This window comes from Mustela lutreola, chromosome 4 (assembly GCF_030435805.1).
Source record: "Mustela lutreola isolate mMusLut2 chromosome 4, mMusLut2.pri, whole genome shotgun sequence".
Lineage (NCBI taxonomy): Eukaryota > Metazoa > Chordata > Mammalia > Carnivora > Mustelidae > Mustela > Mustela lutreola.
The window spans coordinates 160,250,196-160,278,119 of NC_081293.1; the positions used below are offsets into that span (position 1 = coordinate 160,250,196).

The 27,924-nt window shown below is 38.0% G+C and overlaps 1 protein-coding gene across 1 annotated transcript in view; it reads right to left on the minus strand.

Annotated features, from left to right (window-relative positions):
- TBX20 (T-box transcription factor 20) overlaps window positions 1-27,924 on the minus strand; it is a 59,292-nt gene that overhangs the window by 16,974 nt on the left and 14,394 nt on the right. Inside the window, exons 5-6 of the mRNA XM_059171549.1 lie at window positions 27,605-27,763; window positions 19,185-19,261 (exon numbers count right to left, since the gene is read on the minus strand). Of these exons, the coding sequence (XP_059027532.1) occupies window positions 19,185-19,261; window positions 27,605-27,763 (236 nt within the window). The remainder of the gene's footprint in view (window positions 1-19,184; window positions 19,262-27,604; window positions 27,764-27,924) is intronic.

Here is a 27,924-nt window from a genome sequence, read left to right on the forward strand (position 1 = left end):
CATATCTTTAAAAGATCTCTTTTGACTACCATGTAACCATCAATTCCAAGAATAATATAGTGTGAGAGATGCTATCATAGTCAGAAGGCGGGCTAGATAAAGGGTAGCTACAATGATTATGTTGATCCTGCCAAAAGGTTCAGACCTGTTTGAAGTCCCTGTTTGTTCAAACTCTAGATAAGCAAAACCAACACTCTCTATCAGTATTGGAACTGATCGCCCATCCTTGTCTCTGAAACGGGAGTGCAAATTTCTCAGCATTCAAAAAGCAAAACCTTTCTTTTCTCCTCACTTCTTCCTTTGCACCATCATGATACCTAATATATTCTTCTTCTACCGTACTTACTAGATTGATCACAGTCATGTGTTGGCATGATTGTCTCTACTACTGTGCTGTTGGCCTTCAAACAAGGAGAGAACAATACTTAATCTAGGCAGTAATTCTCAAACTTCAGTGTGTGCTGTGGACTAAATGTCTGTGTCTCCCACAGAATTCCCATGCTGACATCTTAATTGGCAGTGTGATGGAAGGAGGCAGGGCCTTTGGTAGACAATTAGGTCTTGAGGGTGGAGCCCTAATAAATGGGATTAGTGCCCTTGTAAAAGGAGACAGGAAATCTTCCTTTGGTTTTCTCTTTTCTGCTTTTCAGCCATGTGAAGACACACTGAGAAGATGGCTATGAACCAGGAAGCAGACCCTTATCAAACACTGAACTGGCCAGCTTCCAGAACCATGAGAAATAAAGATCTAGTGTTTAAGCCACTCAGCCTGTGGCATTCTTGTTAGATCAGCCCAAACTAAGACAGTGTGCATCAGAATTAACACGGACTTGTCAAAACACAGACTGTTGAGCCCCACCCTTGAGTTTCTGATTCCATAGGTTCTGAGGTATAGCCTGAGAACGTGATTTTCTGTGTGTTTCCAGGGGATGCTGATGCTGCTGACAGAGACTACTCTTGGAGAACCACTGCCCCTAGTGTCAAAGTTACGAGTATGTTCACTGGCACTTCCTTAGCTTGAATCCTAGCTCTGCCACTTGTGGGCTGTGTGCCTGTGGGCAAATTGCTTTACTTCTCAATGCCTCAGTTTCTTCATCTGTAAAATGAGAATATTAATATGCTCTAGCTATTAAGGTTATTATTAAGAATCAATGAATTAGGGGCGCCTGGGTGGCTCAGTGGGTTAAAGCCCATGCCTTCGGCTCGGGTCATGATCCTAGGGTCCTGGGATCGAGCCCCACGTCGGGCTCTCTGCTCAGTGGGGAGCCTGCTTCCTCCTCTCTCTCTGCCTACCTCTCTGCCTACTTGTAATCTCTGCCTGTCAAATAAATAAATAAAATCTTTAAAAAAAAAAAAAGAATCAATGAATTAACACACATAGAGAGCTGGGATATAATACCTGGGATATAATAAGCTTTAATAAATGTTTATAGATAAAATCAAATTCTTGCTGTTATCATTGAGTAGCAAGATCAGGTGTTCCTAAAGCTGGTTACAGAATCATGACCATTTTAGTTAACATTAGGACTTAGAGATACTATAACTTGCCATGTTTCATTTAAACCATCCTATACTATACAGGTCAGGGAGAAAATTAAATAGAATTTCAATTTGCATTCTAACTTTTCTCTCCTAAAGACAGGCCTAGGAAAAAACTGTTTAGGGAGAAAATGTCAAATCCATTAAAATCAATCCTAATTGATAAGAAACAAAATATTTAAAGTTGTTCTTGCTCATCAATTTGTTCAAGTTTACATCGTCTTCCTGGGCCTCTGTAAATAACTCCTTGTCACAATATTTCCCCAAAGATATATGCAGATAATGTTATAAATTACTGGAAGACAATATATCAATATGTGTAGCTTCCACAAAGTACTTAATAAATGAAAACTTTAGATAATACAATTTGAGATGCATTATAAATCATTAATTTTGAGAACTGAAATATATAATACAATTCATCTTAGAAAAGCAAAGTAACTCTAATTTTTTAAAAAGCTTTTAGACCTCACTTTATTATTTACTTCACTTAATCCTACTGGTTTTTCTTTCCAATAGTAATATATATTTCTGGTTTTCTATTATCACTAGCAACTTAAATAAGTAAACTGGACCAATTGGGGGTAGAGGGGAGAAGCTATTATGTTTAGTTTCTAAGGCTTACAGCTGTGGCAATTAGAAGAAAGCTCAAAGAAAGCAAAGTACAGATCACTCAGCCTCTAAATAAACTTTAGTAAATTGTGAGGTAGGGAACAAATGTCCTTCATACACAGATAGAAAGACACAAGCAAGAAAAAAAAAAAAGAGGACAACTTACAAGTATAAGCCAATTGTGAATAACTCTGCTACTCTAATTACCTGACTTACTGGTTTGTTTAACACTACTTTGTAAAATAAATGCTTCCTCTTAAAAGCTCTGGATAGATGAATTAACATTTTCAGTGCAGAAACACAGCTTGCTAGTTAAAGGAATATTGCAGTGACTGTAAATTGAAAAAAAATTAATTCTGTTGAAAGCCATCCCTTCCTTGAGATTGTTGTCAACAGATTATTTTACTTTATTCAACTAATAGATTTTATTTAGTAGCAGACTTTAATCCAGTTACTAAACAAAACTGCTTTTCTTTTATGTATATAGACTCTTTGACTATATCTCTTTTGGAAATGATTTTTAAAAATGTTTCTTTCCTAAGAAGCTGTGTGACTGGACTCCTTATTTGGATCTGGGTTTTGATTTCTTCTATAAAAAGAGGGTGTGGTAGGCAGCTGGTGGGCTGGATTAGATGATCTCTAAGATTCATATGGTGCTAATGATTTATGAATCCTTAAATATATAAAAAGGAAAAAAAATCAAAAATAGCTATTTTGAAGAAGTCCAGTGTTAGTTGTAAAGAACCCTGGACTCTAAACCCCTCATCTACTAAGTGTACCCTGAGCAAATCCCTTGCAGTCTCTGGGCCCTCGATGCTTCACTGGTATAATGATATATAAATTGTTGGATGGCTCCCCAAGTCTTTCTAGCCTCAAAATACATATTTCCTAGAAAGCTTGGCTTCAGTGTTTTTTTGGAAGTTTAACCACAAACTATTAAGGCACACTTAAGTATGAACAATATAATTTAAAATATTTTTCTTATGTTGTAATCTGTACTTAAGAAAGAGAGAAAACTATATGCCAATAATTAAAAATAGAGTCATTTTCATTTATACAAGATTGGAGTATCAAATACTGCTCAATCATCTCAGAGATAAAATTCAGTTTTTAGGGGCGCCTGGGTGGCTCAGTGGGTTAAGCCGCTGCCTTCAGCTCAGGTCATGATCTCAGGGTCCTGGGATCGAGTCCCACATCGGGCTCTCTGCTCAGCGGGGAGCCCGCTTCCTCCTCTCTCTCTGCCTGCCTCTCTGCCTACTTGTGATCTCTCTCTGTTGAATAAATAAATAAAATCTTTAAAAAAAAAAATCAGTTTTTAACTCTTTGATTTGTCTCTTCATTCCGAGCAACATCACATTCCTGGAGGATGTCCCTCCAAGCAGAGGTGACACAGAAGTCTTCTGTCCTCCCCTACTGCAGAAAGCTCTGGCCTGCTCTGTGGTTCCTGTTACAGCAAGTGGGTCCCAGGGGAAAACTGTAGATCACTGGGAGCAGGGGCAGATCCAAAGGGCAGGGTTTTAGCAGACTTCACTGAAATTATATTTCAGTTTTACATCATTACAGACACTGCCTAATCTACTTTGTAAGAATCTCCATAATGCTCATGTATCATTGTATTTATGAAAGATTAAAGGAATTAGCAAGTTTTATGAGCATAACTATTTCTCTATTCACTCAGTTGAAGCTCAGTCTACATATTTTTTCAGCTAATATGGTCCCCTCCCCCTAATATATGTTACTTCTCTCATTTGCCTAAATCTATTCTGCTTGTTTTTCTCCAAAGACAGGACGTTAAAGTGATATGAGAATTTATGTTGTTGGCTATCTGGGCAACAACTATGAGGCTGGACTAACCGCCTCACAAAATGCATGACTTTGGGATTCCTGAATATCAGAATTCTCTTTTTTCAAAAGCTAGCCAAAATGCTTAGAAGAAAGTCCAATATCAGCAGATATCCTGAGAAGAGGTAAGTGCAGACGGAAAGGAAAGATGAGCTAAGAGCACAAAAAAGTCTCACTCAACCAAACCTCAAGAAAAAGGTAACTGTTACATCCAATGAGATGTCCTTCAGCAGATGAATGGATAAAGCAGATGTGGTTCATATATACTACGGAATATTACTCAGCCATCAGGAGGGATGAATATCTACCATTTGCATTGACATGGATGGAGCTGGGGGGGATTATGCTAAGTAAAATCAGTCAATCAGAGAAAGGCAATTATCATATTGTTTACTCATATGTGGAACACAGGAATAGCACAGAGGATCACAGGGGAAGGGAGGGGAAAACTGAATGGGAGAAAATCAGAGAGGGAGACAAACCATGAGAGACTATGGACTCCAGGAAACAAACTGAGGGTTACAGAAGGGAGGGGGTAGGGGGATGAGGTAACTGGATGATGGGCAGTAAGGAGGGCATGTGTCGTGATGAGCACTGGGTGTTATATGCAACTAATGAATCATTGAACACTACCTCAAAATCTAATGATGTACTAGATGTTGGCTAATTGAACAAAATAATTTTAAAAAAGAGGAGAGTTTTAAAGAAATAACTGTACTATCAGACAGCTGAAGAGAATCTTGAGCATGCTATCCATTCCACTCTACCAAGCAGTCCATCAAAATGGTGCAAGTGCGAGTGTCTGGAGGGGACCCAGGGGACCCTTTTGTAGAAAAGGGAAATCCACATAATCCTCCCTTTTCACTTCACCCATGAATTCCCACCTCTCTGCCTCTCAAGGTTTCAGCAGAGCTTTTTTTTTTTTTTTTTTTTTTTTAATTTGACAGACACAGAGATCACAAGTAGGCAGAGAGGCAGGCAAAGAGAGAGGAGGAAGCAGGCTCCCTGCCGAGCAGAGAACCCAATGCGGGACTCGATCCCAGGACCCTGAGATCATGACCTGAGCTGAAGGCAGAGGCTTATTAACCCACTGAGCCACTCAGGTGCCCTCAGCAGAGCTTTTGACAATTCAAAAATGATTCCACTGGGAAGCTTATTAGAATACAGCGAAGGGAGAGTCTTAGATTATACTCCAGTGACTACTCACTATAAGGAAGCACAAGGTACAAGGGGAGTCAATGAGTAACATTTCAGAGAACTGATGGCAGCTTCTTTCCATCCCTTAACGACACCTATGAGTGAAGGAAACAGGGACACAACAAGTCCAGGTAATCCTCTTCCGGGAACTAGGGATCCTCCTCTGTCTTTTGATCAAGGACAATAAGAAGAAAAAACAAGGAAATCTTTTGGTCATTCCAGAGAAGAGACTATATCACTTAAATGGAAAAGAATATTAGATTGCCATCAGAGGGCGACAGCCACACTTTACATCAGGAGACAATAACACCACAGTTAAGATATGGTAGGAAAGAAAATGTGAGGCAAGGATTATCTGACTTTTGCAAATAAAAGCCACAAACTCATGTTCATGCAAAAGGCAAGGAGTACTGGCCCCATGAGCTTTCCTTGAGGCATCTAGCAGAAAAGGAGCTTCAGGAAACCAAAATGGGGAGACAAGGTCATAAGATGCATCTGTGGTGATTATATCTATATTTACTTGAAGAACTGAGATTGAATCATGGTGATAAGAAAGTACATGTGGGGGCGCCGGGGTGGCTCAATTGGTTAGGTGTCTGCCTTTGACTCAGGTCATGATCTTCCGGTCCTGGGATCAAGCCCTGCTCCCTGCTCAGTGGGGAGTCTGCTTCTCCCCCTTGCCCTGCTCTCTCTTTCTCTCTCAAATAGGCAAATAAAATCTTTAAAATAAAGAAAGAAAGAGTACCTGTGTGATGAACCTATACTCTGACAAGGTAGATCGAGTACAATTCTCCGGAATGGGAGGAGGATGGGGAGGGAAGGTGGTAAGTAGAATCAGGTTGTCAGTATCTGTATTCATTAACTGAGATGAAAGGGTAATGACTTCAAATGTTTAAAAACAGGGAAAGTGGGGGAAAGAGAAAAGTTACTAGTTAATTTCAACTCCGTTCATAGGAGGGGACCTACAGAAAGTTAGAAACAGGGGACTAGGAGTTTTTAGAAGGCATTAGTGTAAAGGAAAACAGAGCAAGAGTACAAACCTCACTAGATACCAAAAAACAATAGTACAAAAAAAAGTCCCTAATAAGGCAGACCACATAGCAAGAGATTATTTACATAAGACTTGTTTATCTATTTACATATAACAAAACAACTGAACTAAATTCAAACATATTAATATGTATATTACATATATACTTATATAAAATGTATATGTTTTATACTTATGTAGTATGTATGTACAACCCATAATATTAATGTACATTGCCATGTGGTAAAAAACAAGGTAGAAAATGTATAGAGCATGTTAACATGTAAGAAAAAGAGGAAAAAATATATAAATGTATATCTGCTTCTATTAAAAAATACGCTGGAAGGATAAATAGTCCGTTTTTTGTTTTTTTTTTTTAAATGGTTACTTATAGGAAAAGAGAGAAATAGGGTGTGGATTGGGAGAGAATCTTGAGATCTTTGAATAAGGCATGTTCTGTAGATCTGTCTTAAAGCCATGTAAATCATTTTTTAAATAATCATGTAAGAAAATTACATTTTTAATTCAAAAAAACCCAGAGAATACAGTATAACAAATGAACCTAAATGTATGTCACTGGCTAATAAGAAAAAATGAATAGGGAAATGCTCCCAAATGACTTTAGAACACTCTAGTAGTGAAAGAAGAAAAAGAAACTAAATGAACCAAAAACACCCTGGCAGAATCTACACTAAGGATGAAAAGAACCACCACAAAAAGATTTTCAGCTATTTTTAGTTGCCACATTGTTGCAGGTATGTGATTCACATATCCTGAGACTGCTGTGTATCTGCACATTCCAAGATAGAGCAAATGAGTAATGATAAAACGGTCCATCATTCCCTGTATTAGAGAAAGCTGGATTCACAGCATGAGAGAAGAGATACAGACAGAAGGCCAAAGAGGTTGCGTAAAAGCCCAATCGCCCTGAATTTAAATGAAAAGCGTTAGTTTGAACTCATGTTGGATTTTATCTTTAAAGTTCACGGGCATGTGCCCACCCTCTTCAAACTGAAAGCTTAGGTGGAGCTTATTTGAAGTTTAGTTTAGCTTACTTATTTGAAGTTTGAGTACCCAATTCTTATACATTTCAAGGATGTTACTTTGCCATTTTAAAATGCAAAACTGAAAAATATTAGAAAAAGCATTTTCTAATTCCCTCACAATAAACCGGATGATGTTTTAGGAGTCTTTTCTCACATCTGCTTTCCCAAAAGCCTTTCATACTGTTCTCTGAAGACCCTGAAAGTTTTTAGTGTTCAGAGAAAAAAAAAGTTATAGCCTATTATTCATCAAAGTTCAGGTTCAAGATTAGAAAATGGATAAAAATAACATAGATAATTGCAATCTACAGTCAGGGCTGTATGCATGCCTGGGTTGTCACTTTGTTGCCCTACTTGGTCACCTTTCTTTGGCTTGAACTATAGGCACTAAAATGACTCCGTGAGCATGCCTAACTACCACTGTATATCAGAAAGACAAGGTGCTGGCAGAGATCACATCTCACCAGCTCTGTCAACAGGCTCAAAATGAAATTCTGAGTTTCTTCATTTTAACCCAGAAAGAGGAAAAAATCATCCCATGGACATAAAATTGCTGGGTAGGAGTTTTCCTTGCTGTTAGTATTTCCACAGCCCCTTAAAGCTCGAAGCCAGGAATCAGCAAACTTTTTCTAAAAAGGCCAGACAGTAAATGTTTAAAGCCTCACATGTTTTATGGTCTCTGTGAGATCCACTCCACTCTGTCTCTGTAGCAGAAAAGCAGCCATATGCAATATGTGAACTGAAAAAAAGTGACTGTGGTCCAATAAAATTTTATTTATACACAATAAAATTTAATTTCACATTATTTTTGCATGTCACAAAGCATTCTTTTTTTTTTTTTTCCCCCAACCATTTAAAAATGCAAAGACCATCCTTACCATATGGACTCTACAAAACAGGCGGCCAGTAGTTTGCCAACCCCTGCTCTAAACTACTTACCTGATTAAAGGTGAGCCCACTGACCCTGCACTGCTCCTTATGAATACCTTACTGCCTCAGAAGCTCCACAGGGAAGCTAAGAGCGATGTCAGAACCAAGCACTACTTCCTTTTTAGCACTGTAAGTCATTATGGAAGATCTAGAAATTACCCATAAACTGTGAACCTCTTCAGCAAAGTGGCCAAAACATTTGTTGTTCCATGGTTTGATGCAGGTAAAACTTCTATCCATTCCCAGAATATTAGATTTGCAACTTTCCTGAAGTTTCCTTCCTCATCTAAATTAATAGAGTGGCTTTGAGCTCTGAGCAAAAAGACCTGATTCTTACTGGGCTTGTGTCCAAATTTCATGTGTTTTAAAGTTTTATTCAATGCCAAGGGATTTTAAACTTATTTTATTGAGACTTTCAGTACAAATCCTGAATGAATAAGGTGAGATAAGCCTATGTATTTAATTCTCTGTGCTAGCGACATGACTGAGAAAACAAAAGAAACTCAGGAAATCAGGTACAATGCCAACTACACACTTAGATATTTTAGCCACAAACAGGAGAGGGTGAGGGAAGCATCAAGCTCTGTGCCCGGTCATCACTGTACAAGGGAGAAAGCTAGCTGGGGAAAGAACAAATGAAAAGGCCTCTGCCAGAGCTTTACCTACACCCCACCTTGGAGCAGCAGAGATTGATAATAAAGGCAGGTCTTTGAGCAGCTGACTGGGAGCAGATTCTCATGCTGCTGGAGGCTAGGAGTAAGGAATCCCACCACAGTGCTCTCAGCTAGCACAGGGTCTTTATGGGATACTGGAGACGGTGGGTCTGTGACTACGGCTAGCTCTGGAGCAGGGCTGTGAGGCTGCTCTGCCGGGTGGGTGGTAAGTGTGGTCTAGATGATTTCTAGCTGCTGAGGCAGACTGAGAGAGGAGGATGGTCCCTGCACGGTGAAAACTCCCTTTCCAAGGCTATGTTCACCCACCTGCCATAACTCCCTACGTCAAACAGAGTAATTACACTTCCACAGTGGCAAATTATAATACATTTAAATTATCATCCCATTCTTGGGTCTGCACCTGAAATATTTAACAAAGATCCACATGCTTTTATTCAAAATTAATCTCAACTTCAAACACTAAGCAAACAGACATCCTGTTCTATATATGATCTAGGGCAAAATAATTGGACATTAACAAAACATTCAGCAATTCAAGAGATGAAAATGAATTTCAAAAAGCAGAACAAGTGCTCTTTTGAAATTGACTTGTTTCAAGACAAGGAAAGATATTTTAATTCTCTAATTTATATTTTCAAATTTGCAGCACAAAGCAGGCACTAATGGGCATGAAAAGGAAACCATATGGATGGGAAAATATACTCAGAAATGACAAAGTAATAATCACCACATGCTAAAAGAACTCAATACCCAAAACACTGAATGCCACAGAAAACAAAATCAACAAGTTAGAAGTCTCATATAGGAAATTTTCCCAACACCAGAGTAAAAAGTTAAGGAGATGAAAATTATTAAACAGAGAATAGAAAGATGGAATAGATTCGGGAGATCTAACATACATAATAATAGGAGTTTTAGAAGGTCTGACTAGAGCGGACCACTTAGAAGCAAAAGGAGATAAAGAAGAATGAGAAGACAATTTGCCCAAGCTGAAAAACCAAACCGAGTTTTGCATTTAAAGCATTTAATTATAGAGTAAATACTAATTTTTACCTATCTACAATTGGACAAATACACAATTTCTCAATTTCAAAGAAAATATTCTAAAAGCATTTTTTCCAGATAGAAAAAAGGTAAGCTTCCAACAAAGGGAAGACAGTGGCTTTTATTCCGCAGTATTTAAAAGCCGGATGGCAAAGGACAGCTGAAAGAGTTCTGAGGGAAAAAACTATGACCACAATGGCAGCAGATCCTCTCGGATAAGCAAAAACTCATAAAGAAAAAGGAGCCATATATCCTTCCCTGGCCAATTACTTAACACTTACCAACAACTGAGAGTAAAGTCAGAACACAATTCTAAACATTGGAGAGATTGTAGAAATGAGCCATTAACAATGAAATGACTAGAATTCAATTTAAATGATTGTAGTTGAGGTACTATGAGCCTTACAAAAAAAATTCTGAGAAAGAAAAAGATACACTAAATCTAGATTTGAAATCCCAGATTATTTAAACCGAAATGATGGGTTGAAGGAGGGGTAGTAGAAAGAAGAATCAAACACTAAGTATCTCCTATTTTATAAGAAAAGAAAGTGTATAGTTTCTGACAGTAACAGAGATACCAACTTTATAATTATGTCTTTTAGAATTTGAAAGCATAATTATTTAAAAAATACAATTAACATTAGAGAAAGGACTTTGGTTTCAGACAAACTAAAGTGGGTGTGAGGCTCAACTCACACACAAATTGTGTGAATAAATAAACCAGTCCCTCTAAACTTTGCTATGTTATCAGCCAAATAGGAACAAAACAGTTCTTTATTATTGGATTATAGGATTATTTTGGATTATATAGGACTATTTTGACAAGTGACAAAAATCAAGTGTGTAAAGCATATAGTCCATTGCCTGACAAAAACTTGATAAATATAACAAAAGGCAAGAAGAAAAAATAAAAATGTAAAGTAAATAGCTGAATTAAATGTAGAGTAGAAATACCAGACATATCAGTTATTACAATATTAGGAGATGGATTATATTTCTCCATTAAAACACAAAGACCATCAGAGAAAATTTTTAAAACCACAGATATTCTGTAGTTACAGAGTATCTTTAAATCTATAGATTCTCTGGGGTTCCTGGGTGGCTCCGTTGGTTAAGCAACTGCCTTTGGCTTAGGTCATGATCCCAGTGTCCTGGGATTGAGCCCACATGGGACTCCCTGCTCAATGTGGAGCCTGCTTATCCCTCTCCCCTTTCTCATACTGTCTGTCTCTCACTCTCTTCCAAATAAATAAATAAATAAAAGTCTTTAAAACTACAGATACTCTGTAGATATACATCATTATTTACTCAGCAAGTATGTTGAGTGTGTACTATGTACCAGCCACTATTCTAGGATCTAGGGATATAGTAGGAAACAAAAGACAAAGTCTCAGGGCCCCTGGATGGCTCAGTTGGTTAAGCAGCTGCCTTTGGCTCAGGTCATAGTCCCCCAGGGTCCTGGGATAGAGGCTCACATCTGCTTCCCTGTTCAGCGGGGACTCCGTTTCTCCCTTTCCCTTTACCCCTCCTCAACTTTTATGCTCTCTAACTCTCTCAAATAAAATCTTAAAAAAAAAAAAAAAAAAAAAAAGGCACCTGGGTGGTTTAGTGGATTGAGCCTCTGGCTTTGGCACAGGTCATGATCTCAGGGTCCTGAGATCGAGTCCCACATCGGACTCTCTACTCGACAGGGAGACTGCTTCCTCCTCTCTCTCTTTGCCTGCCTCTCTGCCTACTTGTGATCTCTCTCTCTCTGTGTCAAATAAATAAATAATCTTAAAAAAAAAAAAAAAAAAAAAAGACAAAGCTTCAGACCTATTCAGATTTAAGGGCAGCATATTCCTTGCAGAGGATTAAAGTAAGTATAGAGCCCCTATGGCGAACCTGGTCCTGGGTATGCTAAGAAAAGTAAGCAAGAGAAAGAAAGGTACAAGAGTTCAGAGACAGACCTCAGAACTAGGGTCAGATTCCACAGAGCCTTTCAAGCCATGTCTGAACTGGGACTTTACCATCACTGAGAAGGTGAGTCATTAGAGAGCTCTGAGCAAGAATGATGCGGTCCAATTTGCTTTCTTCAACAAGATCCTCCTGACTGTTGTACTAGAAATGGATTTAAGGGCAGTAAGAATAGAGGTAGAAAGACTAACGAGGAGATTAATGCAACAATCTAGGGAAGAGATGATGGTATCGCAGATAAAGATGATAGCGGTGGAGATGATAAGTAGTAATTGGATTCCTCTGAACAGTTTGAAGGATTAACTGACTATGTGGATGTGGGAAATGAAAGAAAAAGAGGAGCCAAGGATGCCCGCCAGCCTTCTGGCCAGAACAATGGGAAGGATGCAGCTGTCTGCAGCACAGATGGGGAGAGTAAGGAAAGAACAGGCGCGGAGGAGTATGACTGGGCACTCCTGCTGCAGACATGTGAAATTCGAGGTGTCCTAGCGGGAGAGGGAAGAGTCAATGAAATAGCGAGTCAGATCTTTGACTCTGAGAGGCCAGAAGCAGAGATGTAAATTGGATAGTGATCGGCATATAATGGCACAAATCTAGGTCAGATTAACCAGGAGGTAGGTGCAGACTGAGAAAAACAGGTCTCAGGACACAGGCCCAGAATACATCACTGTCTAAAGACAGGGGACAAGAGGAAGAACCAAGCAGGGTGGGGGGAGGAAAGAATGGCCAGTAGAGGAGAATAAAAACCAGAAGAGTGAGAGGTCTTAGAAGCCAGGAGGACAGTAGGAGAGAATAAACAGCACTGTCGAACCCGACAGACAGATCAAAGCAGATGAGGACTGAGAGTGACCATTGGATTTAGCCATGCAGAGGTCACCAGGGACCTGGACAAGGGTAGGATAGTGGAGAAGGGGGTGAAAGTCTGAAAGGCAGGGTGGGAAGGACAAAGGGAAGAGAACACACACCACTCTTGAAGCAGCTTTACTATGAGACGGAGCAGAAAACTGAAGAGTCGGTAAGTGAAGAGACAAGTGGAATCCAGAGGTTTGTTCCTTCATGGAAGAAATATCAGGATACTGGATAATGCAAGAGAGAGGGGGGCATCCCGCTGTAGTAACAAGAGATTTTTAAAAACTAAAAGGCAAATAAAGCAAAAATTTTAAAAGCATAATAATATAATACTAAGCAAAGTAGAATCCAAGACAAAGAGCATTAAATGGGATATATTTACTGATAAACTATGGAACTTAAGTAGTTTAATAAGTCTTCCCCATAAGAGTACTGCACCCAAGGGCACCGGGGTGGCTCAGTCGGTTAAGCATCTGCCTTCTGCTCAGGTCATGATGCCAGGGTCCTGGGATCAAGCCCCACATCCGCTCCTTCCTCACCTCCCATTCATGCTCTCTCGCTCTCTCTCTTAAAATAAATGGATAAAATCCTTACAGGAAAAAAAAAAAAAAAAAAAAGTACTGCACCCAGATGAATTTATAGGCAAGACTGTAAAATCACTTCCTTGCTATTTAAACTGATCCAGACAACAAAGAGAAGGAACATATTTCAACTCATTTGAACAAACTAGCAGAAACCTGATACCAAAAACTGACAGAAAGGAAAGAAGAAAAAAGTCAAATCTGTTTCAAAGATTGATTAAAAAAAAAAAATACAATTCAAGTAAATTAAATCCACCATGTATTATATAAAAGCCAGATAAAATCAAGACAGGATTTATTCTAGGAATAAATGGAAAATTCAACATAGACACTATGAGTATAATTGATACTATTATTATTTTAAAGTAGAAAAATAAAACTGTCTCAAATGTTAAAAGAGCATTAAATATAATTTCAACTAATATTCAGAATAACAAAAAATTCCTTAGGCATAGAAGGGTATTGCCACAATATGATAAAGAATATTCTCCTGAAACCCATAGCCAGTGAAAATCATATATAATGACCAAACATTAGAGGCATTGTTAAACAAGTCAAGAACAAGAGAAAAATGCCAACAATCATCATTACTTTTCAGTAGGGTCCTGGAAAATTTAAGTCAGTTCAATACAAGGAAAAAACATTTTTAAAAGCATACCTATTAGAAAGAAATATATAAAATTATCATTTTTTACAAATTATATAGCAATCTAACTGGAAAATTCAAGAGACTAAAAGGAAAAATTATTAAAACTATTTTTTTGAAGTTCAGTAAAATGGCAGCATGCCAAAGACATAGGAATCAATAGCTTTTTACAGACTAAACTAGGTAGATTTCTGATTAAAAATTCTACTTCCAAAAGCAAGCTCTTTCCTCCCAAAAGACTATGGTACTACTATGGTACTATTCAATACAAAGGTAGTGTGAGCCATATATGCAATTTTAAATAGTCTAGATATTGCATTTTTTAAAATAAGTGAAATTAATTTTAATATATTTTATTTAACCCAATATATATCCAAAATATTATTTTAACACCTAACAATATTTTAAAACTGTTTGTGAAATATTTTCCTTCTTTGTTCAAGGAGCCTTCAAAATAATGGGGTTTGGTTTTTGTACTTAAAGCACATCTCAGTGTAGAAAAGCCAGCTAGCTCTCTGCTCAGCAGGGAGCCTGCTTCCTCCTCTCTCTCTGCCTGCCTCTCTGCCTGCTTGTGATCTCTCTCTGTCAAATAAATAAATATAATCTTTAAAAAAAAAAAAAAGAAAGAAAATAACAAGTAAAAAGGTTTGGAGTTTGCCATATCAGGTATCTAAGTATCATCAAATATTTATGTATTTTATCAATTTACAAAAATAAAAACAATATTGGAAGATCAATAAAGAGACTACAAAAACTACTACAGACAAAAATTTAGTATATGGTAGAGGGAATTATAAATAAGTAGGAAAGGAATATGTTAGTTAATACACGGTATTGGAACCACTTATAAAAAACAGACATGTCCCTATATATTTTTTAATAATATTTTCGTGATAAAATATTCTATTTATCAAAAACATACATAGAAAGCTAATTTCAAACTGATAAAATGGTTCCAATATATAAGCAATAAAAATACTCATGTAAGTAGCTTACATAGATCAATAAAAGATAAACAATCCAAAAGGAAAAAAAAAAGCTAATGACATAAGCAGGCCAATTTACTAAAGAAAGTACAAATTTTCTATCAAATTGGCAAAGATGAAAAATTATGTTTGACAAGGGTACAAGAAATGGGCACTCGACAATGCCTTGGACAATCATTCTTGAAGGAAACCTGGCATTTTGTATGAAAAGCCTTAAAAGTGTGTATTATCTTTCCCATTATATAAAGAATCTAAACTAGGCAAAATCATAAAGAAAGAAAGTAGAACAGATATTACCAGGAGCTGGGGGAGGAGGAATGGAGAGTCACTATTTAAAATAATGAACACAGATTTTCTATTTAGGATGATGCCCTTTTCGCCCTCAGACCATTGAAAGCTACTCAGCTTCATAGACATAATAAATGTAAATGTAAAATGTAATATGGGGATGGTCGCACAACATTTGAATATACTAAATGCTACTGAATTGTTTACTTAAAAATGATTAAAATGGGGGTGTCTGGGTGGCTCAGTGGGTTAAGCCTCTGCCTTCAGCTCAGGTCATGATCTCAGCGTCCTGGGGTGTAGCCCCCATTGGGCTCTCTGCTCAGCAGAGAGCCTGCTTCCTCCCCCCACCCCGCCTGCCTCTCTGCTTACTTGTGATCTCTGTCAAATAAATAAATAAAATCTTTTTTTAAAAATGATTAAAAGGGTAAACTTTATGTTGCATATGTTACCATGATTTTTAAAAATTCCATTGCATGGCTGTATACGTTTATTGAACCGTTTTTCTATTAGTGAATATTTAGGTCTTTCTCAAAGTTTTAACAAATAAAAAGATTATGATTTTAAAAAGTATATCCCTGGAGTGTCTGGGTGGCTCAGTTGGTTAAAGCCTCTGCCTTCGGCTCAGGTCATGATCTCAGGGTCCTGGAATCGAACCCCGCATCAGGCTCTCTGCTCAGCAGGGAGCCTCCTGCTTCCTCCTCTCTCTCTCTGCCTGCCTCTCTGCCTACTTGTGATCTCTCTCTCTATCAAATAAATAAATAAAATCTTAAAAATAAAAAAATAAAAATAGTATGTATGTAAACTTTAAAGGAAGTAAATATTCATACATGTCATAGGAAAGTACCTGGAAAAATATCTTTGCCGATAGTTATCTCTGAGTGAATGGGATTTGTTACTTATTTAAGCTCTTCTTCTTATTTGTTAGCATTTTTCTACAATGAGCATGAAGTCTCATTGGAGAAAAGAAAAAAAAGACTAACAAAAGAAAATTTTGAAGAAATCTCTGAAAAATGCTCCTAGTTATTTTTCCTCAAAAGTAACACCATGTTTTCCCTTACTGTACAAAGCACCCCCCCAAAAAAAGAAAACACTAAGTGACAGTCTGTTTATTATTCTCTGACATACCAGAAGATAATTCTTTTCCTGAACAAAATAACTATAAATTATATATTAAGAAATCCCTTTGGGCTTTTGATTTGCTTCTAAGCTGTCTATAAAATTATATATTAAGAAATCCCTTTGGGCTTTTGATTTGCTTCTAAGCAAAGCATCTAATGAATGAAGGAGATTCTGTCACTGGAGAGTAAGGCTACACATGGAGCGTTCAAGACATTCAAGTGTCTGCACAGGACCTAGTAAAATGAGAGCAGGGAAACTATAATGCTTATACAGAATCCCAAATGCTTGTGCAATTGTAGAGGAAACAATACAATGAGTTTGGAGGTATAAGGCAAACAGATCCAGTCTCAACAACATTTTTCTTTGGGTGTCTCACACATAAGTTGTAAATCTGGAACAGGAAACTTGAAATCATTAAGGTCACATATTTATAACATCATATTCAATTAGGTTAGAAAAGTGCAATTTCTGTCATCATGTCATAAAAAGATGTGTTTTTGTCTCAGATCTCTTTTAGGAAAAGTCCCCTATATTGTTACAGATAGGGCTGTTTTCAATCAGTTACAAGGAGCAATTCAATTACTAGATGGTTTAGTGCAGTAACTGACTCCAGACTAATTTAATTTCTTTAGGTCTCTAAAGATCAATTGATCTGATTTGACCCATCCCCAAAGGCTGTTTAGGGAAAATTCAGACTTAAATACCTGGAAATGAAATCCAAAACCTTGGCCAATTTCACACTAGTTAGGTCATCCTGCAAACTTTCAGCTGGTCACAGAAGATGCCCTTTTCGCCCTCAGACCATTGAAAGCTACTCAGCTTCATAGACATGTGAGTGCTCCCCACAGCAGGATGTTTATTCCATCAGCGGAAAATGTGCCTGCATGCATTATCAAATCTGCTGTTCTAAAGGGCAGTCTGGGGACTCGTTTCTCATGATTACACGTGCAAATAAGGGGCTATTTTTACTCCAGGAGTAGTTTATTAAGACTATTAGACATGCACTTAAATGGGGCGAAAACTTATAATTATTTCACATTTTTAGATTTATAAAGTGTTTCATAAATGCCACCTTACTTGATTCTCATAATAAACTTTTGAATGAGCGGGGTTATTTTTCCCATCTTCTAGGTGAGGGGACAGAGGCTAGCAGACTTCTCCAGGATCACTCAGCCAGTAGAAGGCAGAGCTGGGACTCTAACCCATGAGTTTGTCTCCCAGTAGATCATGCTCACCCCTTGATCTGAGACAGAAGGTAAAAACAGACCACTACTGTCGCACTGAGCTACTGTCTTCATTCTCACCTGCTACCTGACTGAAACAGAGAGGTTCATTGCTTCTGGCTCTCCAGAAATAAGAGATGAAAAAGGTCATGCCTGAATGACAGCAGCCTTTATCAATGGACTTTTTTGTCACCCACACTGCTAATGCCACCTTCTCTGTAACTTGGGTCTCAAGGCCGATCTGCTTGCCTATGTCCCACCTCACTGGGGAGGAGCTATCCATTTGGTGTCTCAGTGCAGCCTGCAATCGACTTTCAACCACAAGCTCCAGTTTCCTTCCCTGATCTCAGCACCCTCAACCATTTGTCAAGTTCTCCAATGACTTAATTTCTCCCTTCTACTTAAATCCCACAGCACCTGTTCCACTCCCAGCCTCTCCTGCTGGCTGCTCTGCCTCCCTACTGAGCCTCTATATCTTTTCCTCCAAATCAAAACCATCCCGTGATACCTGCTACTTGGGAGGGCAGAGGGAAGGATCAGACAGCTATGGCTAAAATGTGCAATGACCCCTTCATTTGCATTTCTAGGACAAGTTGGAGAGAAGTGGCAAAATCAGGAGACATGACCATGTGTCAGGTAACAAAGAATGTGACAGACATGTGTAGCAGCTGGTGGGGAGGAAATCACACAAAGATTTGGAGGTAAAATACACCAAAAGCCTGGTGGCTAGGGTATACCACCTGTCAAATGTAGACTCTGGGCCACACAAAAGACGTAGAGAAGATGAATAAGGTCTAAAGATCTAATGTATAACATAGTGACTAGAGTTGATAACACTGTATTGTATAATTGAAGTCTGCCAAGAGAGTAGAACTTAAATATTCTCACACAAAAAAGAAGTACAGAAAGTTCCATAGTACGGGTAAGGGATAAAAATAATCAGTTAGGTTGAAAAATCTTCTCCCTAAAAAAAAATGCATTATTTTTTTGACATTCCTATGGGCAAGCTGCGGATCTCAACATAGACATTACTCACCACATAGAGGATCTCACACTGCATAAACCATTTTAACTAAGTTAAAAGTGGAGTAAGTTACAGGCACATGATTCTCGTTTGTCTTCTTAAAGGTTCTGAGACCTGATGTCTCTCCTATTAAATATAAGCAGTCTATGCCAAGTTTAAAATATGGGCCTTGAATTAAATGACATCTCCTTCCTTCAAAGTTCCAAACAACGCATATTCCTCATGTTAGCAAATATGTCCACTTCAGAAAGCAAAAGCTATCAAGATTCCATGTCTCTGCAGATTGCCACCTGAGAGAGGAAGCTTAGCATCATCAAAAGGACTGAGTCTTTCATAAGGAAGAAATCCTATTTTTTACAGTTGAGTCAATGTCCTGACCAAAGAAACCACCTCCTCACAAACACAGATGCAGGTGTGGCAGCTGTCCCAGTTTAAGCAGCCACATGTCTACAGAGCTTCTAGGTGGAAGGGAAGATGGGGTGCGGGATTGGAGACTATCTACAGTAAGGTTATGGCACTTTGGCGTTGAAAGGACTGTGTTCTTACAAACCCACTCTTCTCTTTATCTTATCTGGACAGAAAAGTAGAAAATTCTCATTACCTCTCAATGTCAGTGAGCCTGGAGGAGTCCCGGAAGCCTTTGGCAAAAGGGTTGCTATCTATTTTCAGCTTGGTTATCTGCAAAGGAATGAATGGGTAATAGAACAATATCATTTCCGAGGTCAAGGAAGTGAAATCAGAAATAAAGAATTTGTTCATTTCCCAGGCCACCCCAAGAATACTTAATGCTTCTTAGGATCTTGAGAAGGGTGGAAAGTGATGGAGAAATTCACAGGAGGGATGACTCACAGCCAGGTGGGACAACTGGTCAGGAAGGGCCTCAGAGATGAGGGATTTGAGGACTGGCTGGTCCTAGAAAATAGCTTGAAGGTCAATGGATAGAGCCAGTTAGGGAGGGGGCCTTTCCAGAATGGCCCAGTGAAGAATTTAAGAGAACTGTGAAAGGCTAGGGCTTGCCTGGGGAATGGGAGAGCCCTAGAAGGCCAGCATTGGTGGGTAATGGGGAACACAAACAAAAATGTTGCCTCCTGCTGACTTGACAGCATCATTTGTGAATCCTATGGGCACATACAGGTAACATAATGAAGAAAAAGATCAAATGGCCAATAACAGTTTCATATTCAATACTCTATTGAAATATGACATAAATACATGATATAAACCTTTCAGAGTATAAATTTAGCCCTGCTCCCCTTTCCATCTGACTAAATTAGAATCAACCAGTCTTTTGTTTTCCTCCCATACAATGCTATTTATAGACTCTGTGCTTGTATAAAAGAAAACATTCCCTAATAAGAATCATAGTCTTAAGTATCTAAGAGGAGCTAGTCATAATTCCCACAGCATTAATATTAATGTAAAAAGATCCACTAAATCATATGCATGGTGCCTCCAAAGAAACAGACATTAGGTTGTGAAGCAAAAAAAAAAAAAAAAAAAAAGTACTGATTACAAGATACTTGACTTATAAAATTCCTGATTAGAGCCAAAAAGAACCCACGAGGACCAAGACACAGCTAGTCCATATCTGAACTGGAACTTCAGACACTCTTACAGACAGTCCTAGCTCACCGGCATCAGAACAAGAACCCATGCTAACCTTTAGAGAGACATACACAAAATAATCTTAACCTGGAGAAAAGGTTATACATTGAGGCATGTCCTCCTCATAAACACTAAACACAATCAAAATAGATAGCTTAAAATACTCTTACCAAAACACAACTTCTTCTCTGATCAAAGTGTATGAGCTATGCATTTTAAATCATTAACACCTAAAGAACTGCCTTTTTCATTACGAAAGAAAGGCATTATTTCCCTTTTCGAATTTTCTGAACATGGGTTAACCAATGCATATGCTGCAAAGAAGCTATTTACCTCATTTAAAATAGAACTTCCCATACTCTCCTATCCAGAGACCCCCCTTTTTCTGTCATGAACACTGACCACTTATAAGATTAATCATTTGATAGTATTAATTTTTAAGAGGGCTTGCCAATATCTCACAAATGCTCATTGTTCACCTGTTCAGTCTAGTGCAGCAAAAAAAAAAAAAAAAAAAAAAATTACTGATTTCCTTTTCAGCTTAGTTAATGGACATGGTAAACAAGGAAGGAAGGAGGAAAACTTCTTCATGAATAACAACAGCTATTTTAAATTTGCACATAAAGAAAGACATAGAAACCTCTGAGGTTCTAACTCTAAGGTGTGGCCATGCAGAGTGGCTGCCACCACTGTCATAGCCATGGATTTTCTCAGGGCTGGAGTCTGTTTCAGTCATCCTTCAGACTATGATTTAGTTTTGCAGGTCCACTTTCAGGATGCAGGAGAAAATTTTATTTGTTTCAAATAAACTGGAAGCATCTTCAGAAAGCACAAGCAATTCACATGCTCTAAAATTATAAAACACTAACAAGACTTTTAAATCCTCAGACCGGCGCTGCGTCTCTTTCTACCGAATAATTACAAGTTAAAAATGCCTTCTATTTCTCAAACGCTTTCTAGTTCATGAAAATGCTTTCAGAGTAATTCATTGACAAATATTTAATGCGGACGGACGACTTCTCATGCACTATGCTAAGTGTTGGACGGGCGGAGACAAAGAGCATGCGCGCCCTGCCCTAATGGCGCTTCAACGTGCCAGGCACAAGCGGAGGGATACACAGCTAATCGATACTGAGTTCGCTTCACGGGCCGCCAGAGAGGGTCCTGACCCCACATCCGCCGCGGGGTTAGTGACTTAAGGGTCAGCCAAACCCAGATGAAAATTTCCAACTGCAACTGTGAGGAAGCACAATGAAGTCAAGCCTTCTTTCAAGCTCAATCCCTATAAGCTAATTAATAAAATTTAAAAGGGAATAGATAAAATTTCATGGGGACAGTGGCAGATATCTGATGGAAGAAGTCCCTGGACAGCCGTTCCTCTAAGATGCAAACCGTATCTCGCTTTGAGTCTTTCCAAACTAAAAGAATATAAGTACGACCAACTGTTGTGATGATTAAAGGGCTTTTGATCTGCTTGGTCCCTCTGAAGGATTTTGAAAATTGTATTTGCTTTTCTCCATTATTTCCAAAAGGGAAAGGCTGTTGGCTTGGAATGGGATGACTGTCATAGAGAATAAATGTTCTCATCAGGAGTGTGTCCTTCAAGCAGGACATCACCATATCTAATATATTACTGCCATAACCCTGGAGAAGTCAATTACATTCAACAGTTTTCAGATTTCCTTGGAATTTTCTTTCATCATTAGAATGTTCTATTTCCAATATCTCCCTTTCAAAATGCCCAGGCAGATCACTGGTAACTTTTTTCTTTTTTTCCCACATTTTGTTATAAGTTCAAACTATAGGAAAGTTTCGAGAACAGAATGAGGTACTCTCATACACCTAGATTCACCAATTAGTTACAGCAATGATGTGACTTAAGTGTGTTAATTAGAAATGGAGCTTAAGGGATGCCTGGTGGCTCAGTGGGTTAAGCCTCTGCCTTTGGCTCAGGTCATGATCTCAGGGTGCTGGGACTGAGCCCCACCTCGGGCTCTCTGCTCAGCAGGGAGCCTGCTCTCTCTCTCTCTCTCTCTCTGCCTTCTTGTGATCTCTGTCAAATAAATAAATAAATAATCTTAAAAAAAAAAAAAAAAGAAATGGAACTTAAGCCTTTCTCTATATACCATTTTATCTAATTCCAGGTTAAAGTATTGCTTTTGGAAGTTAAAGGAAAAGAAGCTGAATGGATGTCTAGTTAATAAAATTGTAGGGGGGCCCTCACATAACACTGCAATTTTGAACAGGTTTTATGGAGTACTGATCAGCAGTACAAAGACTGTGAGTTAAACTTCTTATTGTACTCACCGTGCTCACTGTGCTATCGCTAGTCTCTGAGTTTACTGGGGTGTCAACATTAAGTACCCCAGAAATGTTTGTTGAAGTTTGCTCCGAGGACAAGCAATCAGAAACAGGATTTCACCTTTTTACCAGTTATGGACCAGCAAAACTCTTCTTGAGTTTACAGAAATAGCACTTCATTTTGTTTCTAATTTTTAAGTAAAATAATTTTTAAATAGGATTTCAACATTCTAGGTAATTATGCATTTTTAAGAGGTCAGGCATAGATTTTATTCCACGGATATGTCAATAAAAACAGCAGTAACATAGAAATTTATTTCTGAAGATACAGTTTTATACCCCTTTATGCCATTTGGGATAACTGAAAAGGCTCTACATTTGCAAACTGATGAGAAGGGACCCAAGTTACATACAGTGATCTGAGCCGGACATCATTTCCATCTGGTCCCCGATACAGAATCCCTGCCACTATGTGTGACGTTGCTGAACAACATGATCCATGTTAACGGTGACACTGCGTAAGGATCCCTAAAAGGCCAACTAATCAAATATGATATGTTTAAAAAAAAGAAACCCATATAAAACTACAGGTACAGCTTGTAACTCAAAAGCCAAATTTAAAAGCAGCATTGTTTTTCATTTGGTGAGGAAAAGGTGTTACAGGGCAGCTTTGCGTGCGTATGAAATCCCGCAGTTCTGTGTGTGCTTGGGACGGGCAAATCACTGACTAATTCGGGCCAAAACATGCCGCTATTTTTTCACCTGTTATCTCAATAATATAGGACATAATGCATTTCTTTGCCAGAAAATTCTCTCCCAACATCTCCTTTATCTACAGATAATAAATGTATGCCAAATTAGAGAACAAATTTTTGACACTGCCAGCTGCGAGAGGAGAAGGGGACATTTCCCAGGGGTGATTATTCCATGCCATGTGGGATCACTGGGCTCTGAATCCAGCCACAAGGTGGAATTGGCCCTCAGAGACCATTTCTCCAATTATCAGGAAAAGATCTGTCCAAAGGCATTTAAAAATGAAACCTGACCTACACTTCAACTGCACAGCAATGGTTGGCCTGCTCAAAAACAAGGTATGACCTTTAAATCTGAAATTATAAAATAGTTTGTTGAAAGTGTAATGTATTTAGGTTTTATCTAATAATGTAAAGAAATGCAATCATTTCCTCGGAAAAAAAAAAAAAACAGCAAAATATGGCCCATTTTCATTTCTTATAAATAAAACTACCAGCCACAATACATGAGAAGCTTTTTCACAAATTCTGTTGGAAACTGATTTTACTTTTAATACATATAAAAATAACAGTCCTGTCCAAAGTTTAAGAGATATGAAGGTGATCCTAAAGGTGAACTTTTCAATCTTCCTCTCTTTTCTTTCTGTTCTTTATGCATGGAAAAGTTCTGATACTTAACACTAAGTACATGCTTATTTCCTATATATTTATTTTATTATATTTTTGCTATGAGAAAATAGTACACAAGCATGGATATAGCCGTGGAAAAGTGGTAGATGTGGGGAGATTTGAGAAAGAATCAAGGGTAAGTTTAGAAAACTGCTGAAGACTAATGAAAATACTAATCTCCAAACTGATTGTTTGATATGTTTATTGAACATGAATTTTGATTGGTCTTATGACTTTTTAAACCATCTGCAAAACTGGTTTATTAGCATACCAATGAAATCTTTGATTATTACGTGAATTTCAAATATATATAGGCATGGAAATTATGGGTTAAAGGTGGATGTTAAGAAAGAAAACCAGAGGGGCGCCGGGGTGGCTCTGTGGGTTAAGCCGCTGCCTTCAGCTCAGGTCATGATCTCAGGGTCCTGGGATCAAGTCCCGCATCGGGCTCTCTGTTCAGCAGGGAGCCTGCTTCCCTCTCTCTCTCTGCCTACCTCTCCATCTACTTGTGATTTCTCTCTGTCAAATAAATAAATAAAATCTTAAAAAAAAAAAAAAGAAAAAGAAAAAGAAAGAAAGAAAGAAACCCAGACACAGCAGGATCTATTGAGAAAAATTAGTTCTGAATCTAATCACTTCTATTGTAGGTTATTTAGCAATGAAATGATATACTCACCATATTAATCTTTATATTTAATGATCCAGTGAATGAGAGCTAGGAACTGGTAACTAGATTTTGAGCCCATTTATAATCTCAATTAGAAATAAACATTTGCAAGAAAAGCAACTGAGGTTAGGATGTATGTTTATTAGTATCTGAGTCTCTTTTAATTTAGCAACATTTTCAAATTCACTTTTCAAACCTTGAAAACTGGTCACTTCCTTTGACCTGCAGTCTAGTTAGCATGAGGCCACCAAAGGAGGCTTTAAGACCCAGAAGATGGCTTCTGTCACTTACCAGATTTGTTACCTTGGGTAAATGTGGTAACCACCCTGAACCTGCTTTTTCATCTACAAAATGGGGCTCCCGGGGCTGCCTTCAGGAGACTCGTGTCAGAATTATGGGATATTGAGAAAAAAATGTAGAGAGATTTTTTTTCTAAATTAAAAGTCATAAACCTAGGCCATGAATGTTAGTTGGATCCTAGTTCAAAGCGGGTAAATGAAAGGTCATAAAAAAAATTTGTTGGTCCTCCTGGAAATTTTAGTATGAACTGAATTTTAGAAGATATTAAGGAATAATTCTTATTAATTTTCTTAGCTGTGAAAAAGACATAGCGCTTACAAAAACATTCTTATTGTCAGTATATACTTGTAGAAGTATTGACAGGTAAAGTATCATTATGTATGCTATTTAGTTTCAAATGATTCAGGGAAGGAGAAAAGTACAGAGAAATAGGGCAAGCGAGGTCCAGCAACGTGACCTTGGATGGGTAATTTAACCCCACGCCTCAATTTTCCCAGCTATAAATGCAACATATAAAGACTATTTGTTCCTATTTTATAATATTCTTATGAAGATTAAATAAGACAATGCGCTTTAAATGGTCCCGAGCACCTAGTAAGTACCCAAATATTAGCTATGATTACAATTATGTAGATAAAACCTCTGATTCCAGTGTACCATGAGCTGAGAGGTCCTGCCAACATTTATTCAGGATTGCTCCTTCACCTATTAAACTAAATCTAAGGTGTTATTATTAGAAACTTTTCTTCAATTTTCTTCAGTTGGTAATTTTCACTTAAAAAAACAATTTATCTATTCTTGCTTTGGTTTTCTTTACAGAGAATTCTGATAAAAGCAATGAAATTTTTACATGACAAGTTTTTGTTTTAGTCTCAAACATCAACAGACTTCTTGCAGAAGTAAAAATCTACTGTCTTATAGTATAAAAGCTCTAAAAGTCTTATAGTATAAAAGATATAAATTCAAATTCGTGTAAAATGAATGTTTCAGGAATGTTCTCTGAATCTATATATGTGTTACATGTATCCTCAGATAAAAACTAGGATAGTTGGTGTTAATGTTTCAGATTCCCAGTGAAACAGTATTGGGGTTTTACTTCCTGGTAGGCTTCAATCTACAGCCAGCTTTTTAGCTTGGGCATTCTCTGAAAGTTTCTACTCTTGCGTTGTTGCCTTAGAGATAACTGAAAAGTTTTAATACTTTGCTTTTACTTTAAGATGATTCGTATGATAACATTTGTACCTTTAGCTACCTCATTAAAAAAATGTGCCACTAACAGTTTAAAATCAGAAAAAGCCTCTTTGAACACACTAGAGACAGTCTGATAGTTGCCATATGCCTTATTTTTAGGGTTCCTGACAGTTTCCAAAGGCGTGTTTACACACAGCACCACATTTGATCCTCACAGAAATTCCCCAGATGTTCTAGGCAGTTCTTAGCTCCATTTAACAGGGAAGGAATATGGCAGCCAGAGTGGTGAACTAAAATCTACTCCAAGTCAGACAGAAATGATAGGTGCTTACGCTTTACAGATAGATACACATCCACTCCTGCCTTTTGCTCATTTCCCTCCCCTGGGCTCCCATTTCCTCATTTGTGTAGGGTTACCTGAGCTCTCAGCTTCACCTTCTTACTTTTGTTGAGAAACACGACATCATATCTCCTCTGGCTGACCTATCCCACCCTGGCCTCTGAGCCATCATTCAGGCATCACCTGTATTTACTGGCTCAGAACCTAAAACATAATAACGTCGAAACAAGAGGAGAGCCACAGCCCTGGCCACCTTAAAACTAACCAAATAAAAGCAAGCTGCAAAGGCCTAGAGAGGCCACAACCAACCAAGTTTGTCAAGTAAAGTGAATGAGTTCCTTTTACGGAAGTATAGCAGAGGAATTCTATTTCTGGTCCTTCCTGGCCATGAAAAGTTACTATCCTCTCTTAGCTTCAGCTTCTTCACTACAGAATATTCCTGTTACCCCCGCCTTCATGGTTATGCTAACTGGGAAAGAAGAAAATATATGGGGATCTCTCTACCAGCACCCAGCCCTCAGTAAGACTTTGACAGTTATTTATTCAGTTGGACGAAACCTTATGGATGAAGAAATGCATAAACTTGAAATGTGATATATATCAAAGAGTACAAACTATAAAGCTCAATATTATAAATTAGATATCTTGAAGTTAATTAAATATATACTGCTTACATGCTACAGTTTATCTAAAGAGACACTTAAAATCCTTGCATTAGAATTACCTTAAATTACAGCTGAATAAGCTCCACAAAATTTCTGAAGTGTCAGTAGTGTGGGTAGTTGCCTGGAATACATGTGTTAATTTAGCAGAAAAACTGAACCTCTAGATTTTGTGAAGCAATGAGTATATGGTTATATACATCATGGGCCTCTACCACAACGGAAAAAGGAAACAGGTGATTTTCCCAAGAAGAAAATTTGAGAATTCAGATGGAGTAGGTCTGGGTGGGAGAATGGGCAATGAACAACTGACCGAGAATATAAAGATTCTAGAAAAGATGCTATAATACAGACCTTAGTAACCTTGAGTCATGGTCACTCAGTGCGCTTAGAGGTTCTGGGGCTAATATCCAATAGCACTCACCAAAGTGAACTTCGATTTTGAGTACCGGGAGAGCCCTTTCTCCAAGAAAATGAAAGAAGCTCCTAAATCCTTCCCTTACGTAGGAAATGAATGCTGAATGCTGAACTCACCAGCTGATTCTGGTAGGCAGTAACTGCTGTGAAAACAGTCTCTGGGAAGATGAATGTTCTGAATTCTTCAGACTTTAGATTGAGCAGCGAGGCAGTGTGGTCTTTCTTCTTAATGATGTGCACCCGTGGCTGGTACTTGTGCATTGAGTTCAAAATTATCTATGATGAAGAGATGGGAAGTACTGAATTTTAAGGTCAAAGACCAAAGTGCAATGAGGCAAGGAAAGAAGCATAAGATCTCAGCATCAAATTCAAGTTTTAAGATTAGGATATTCCCTTTTCTTTCACAAGGCAAACCCTTCTCATCATTGCTGTGGAGT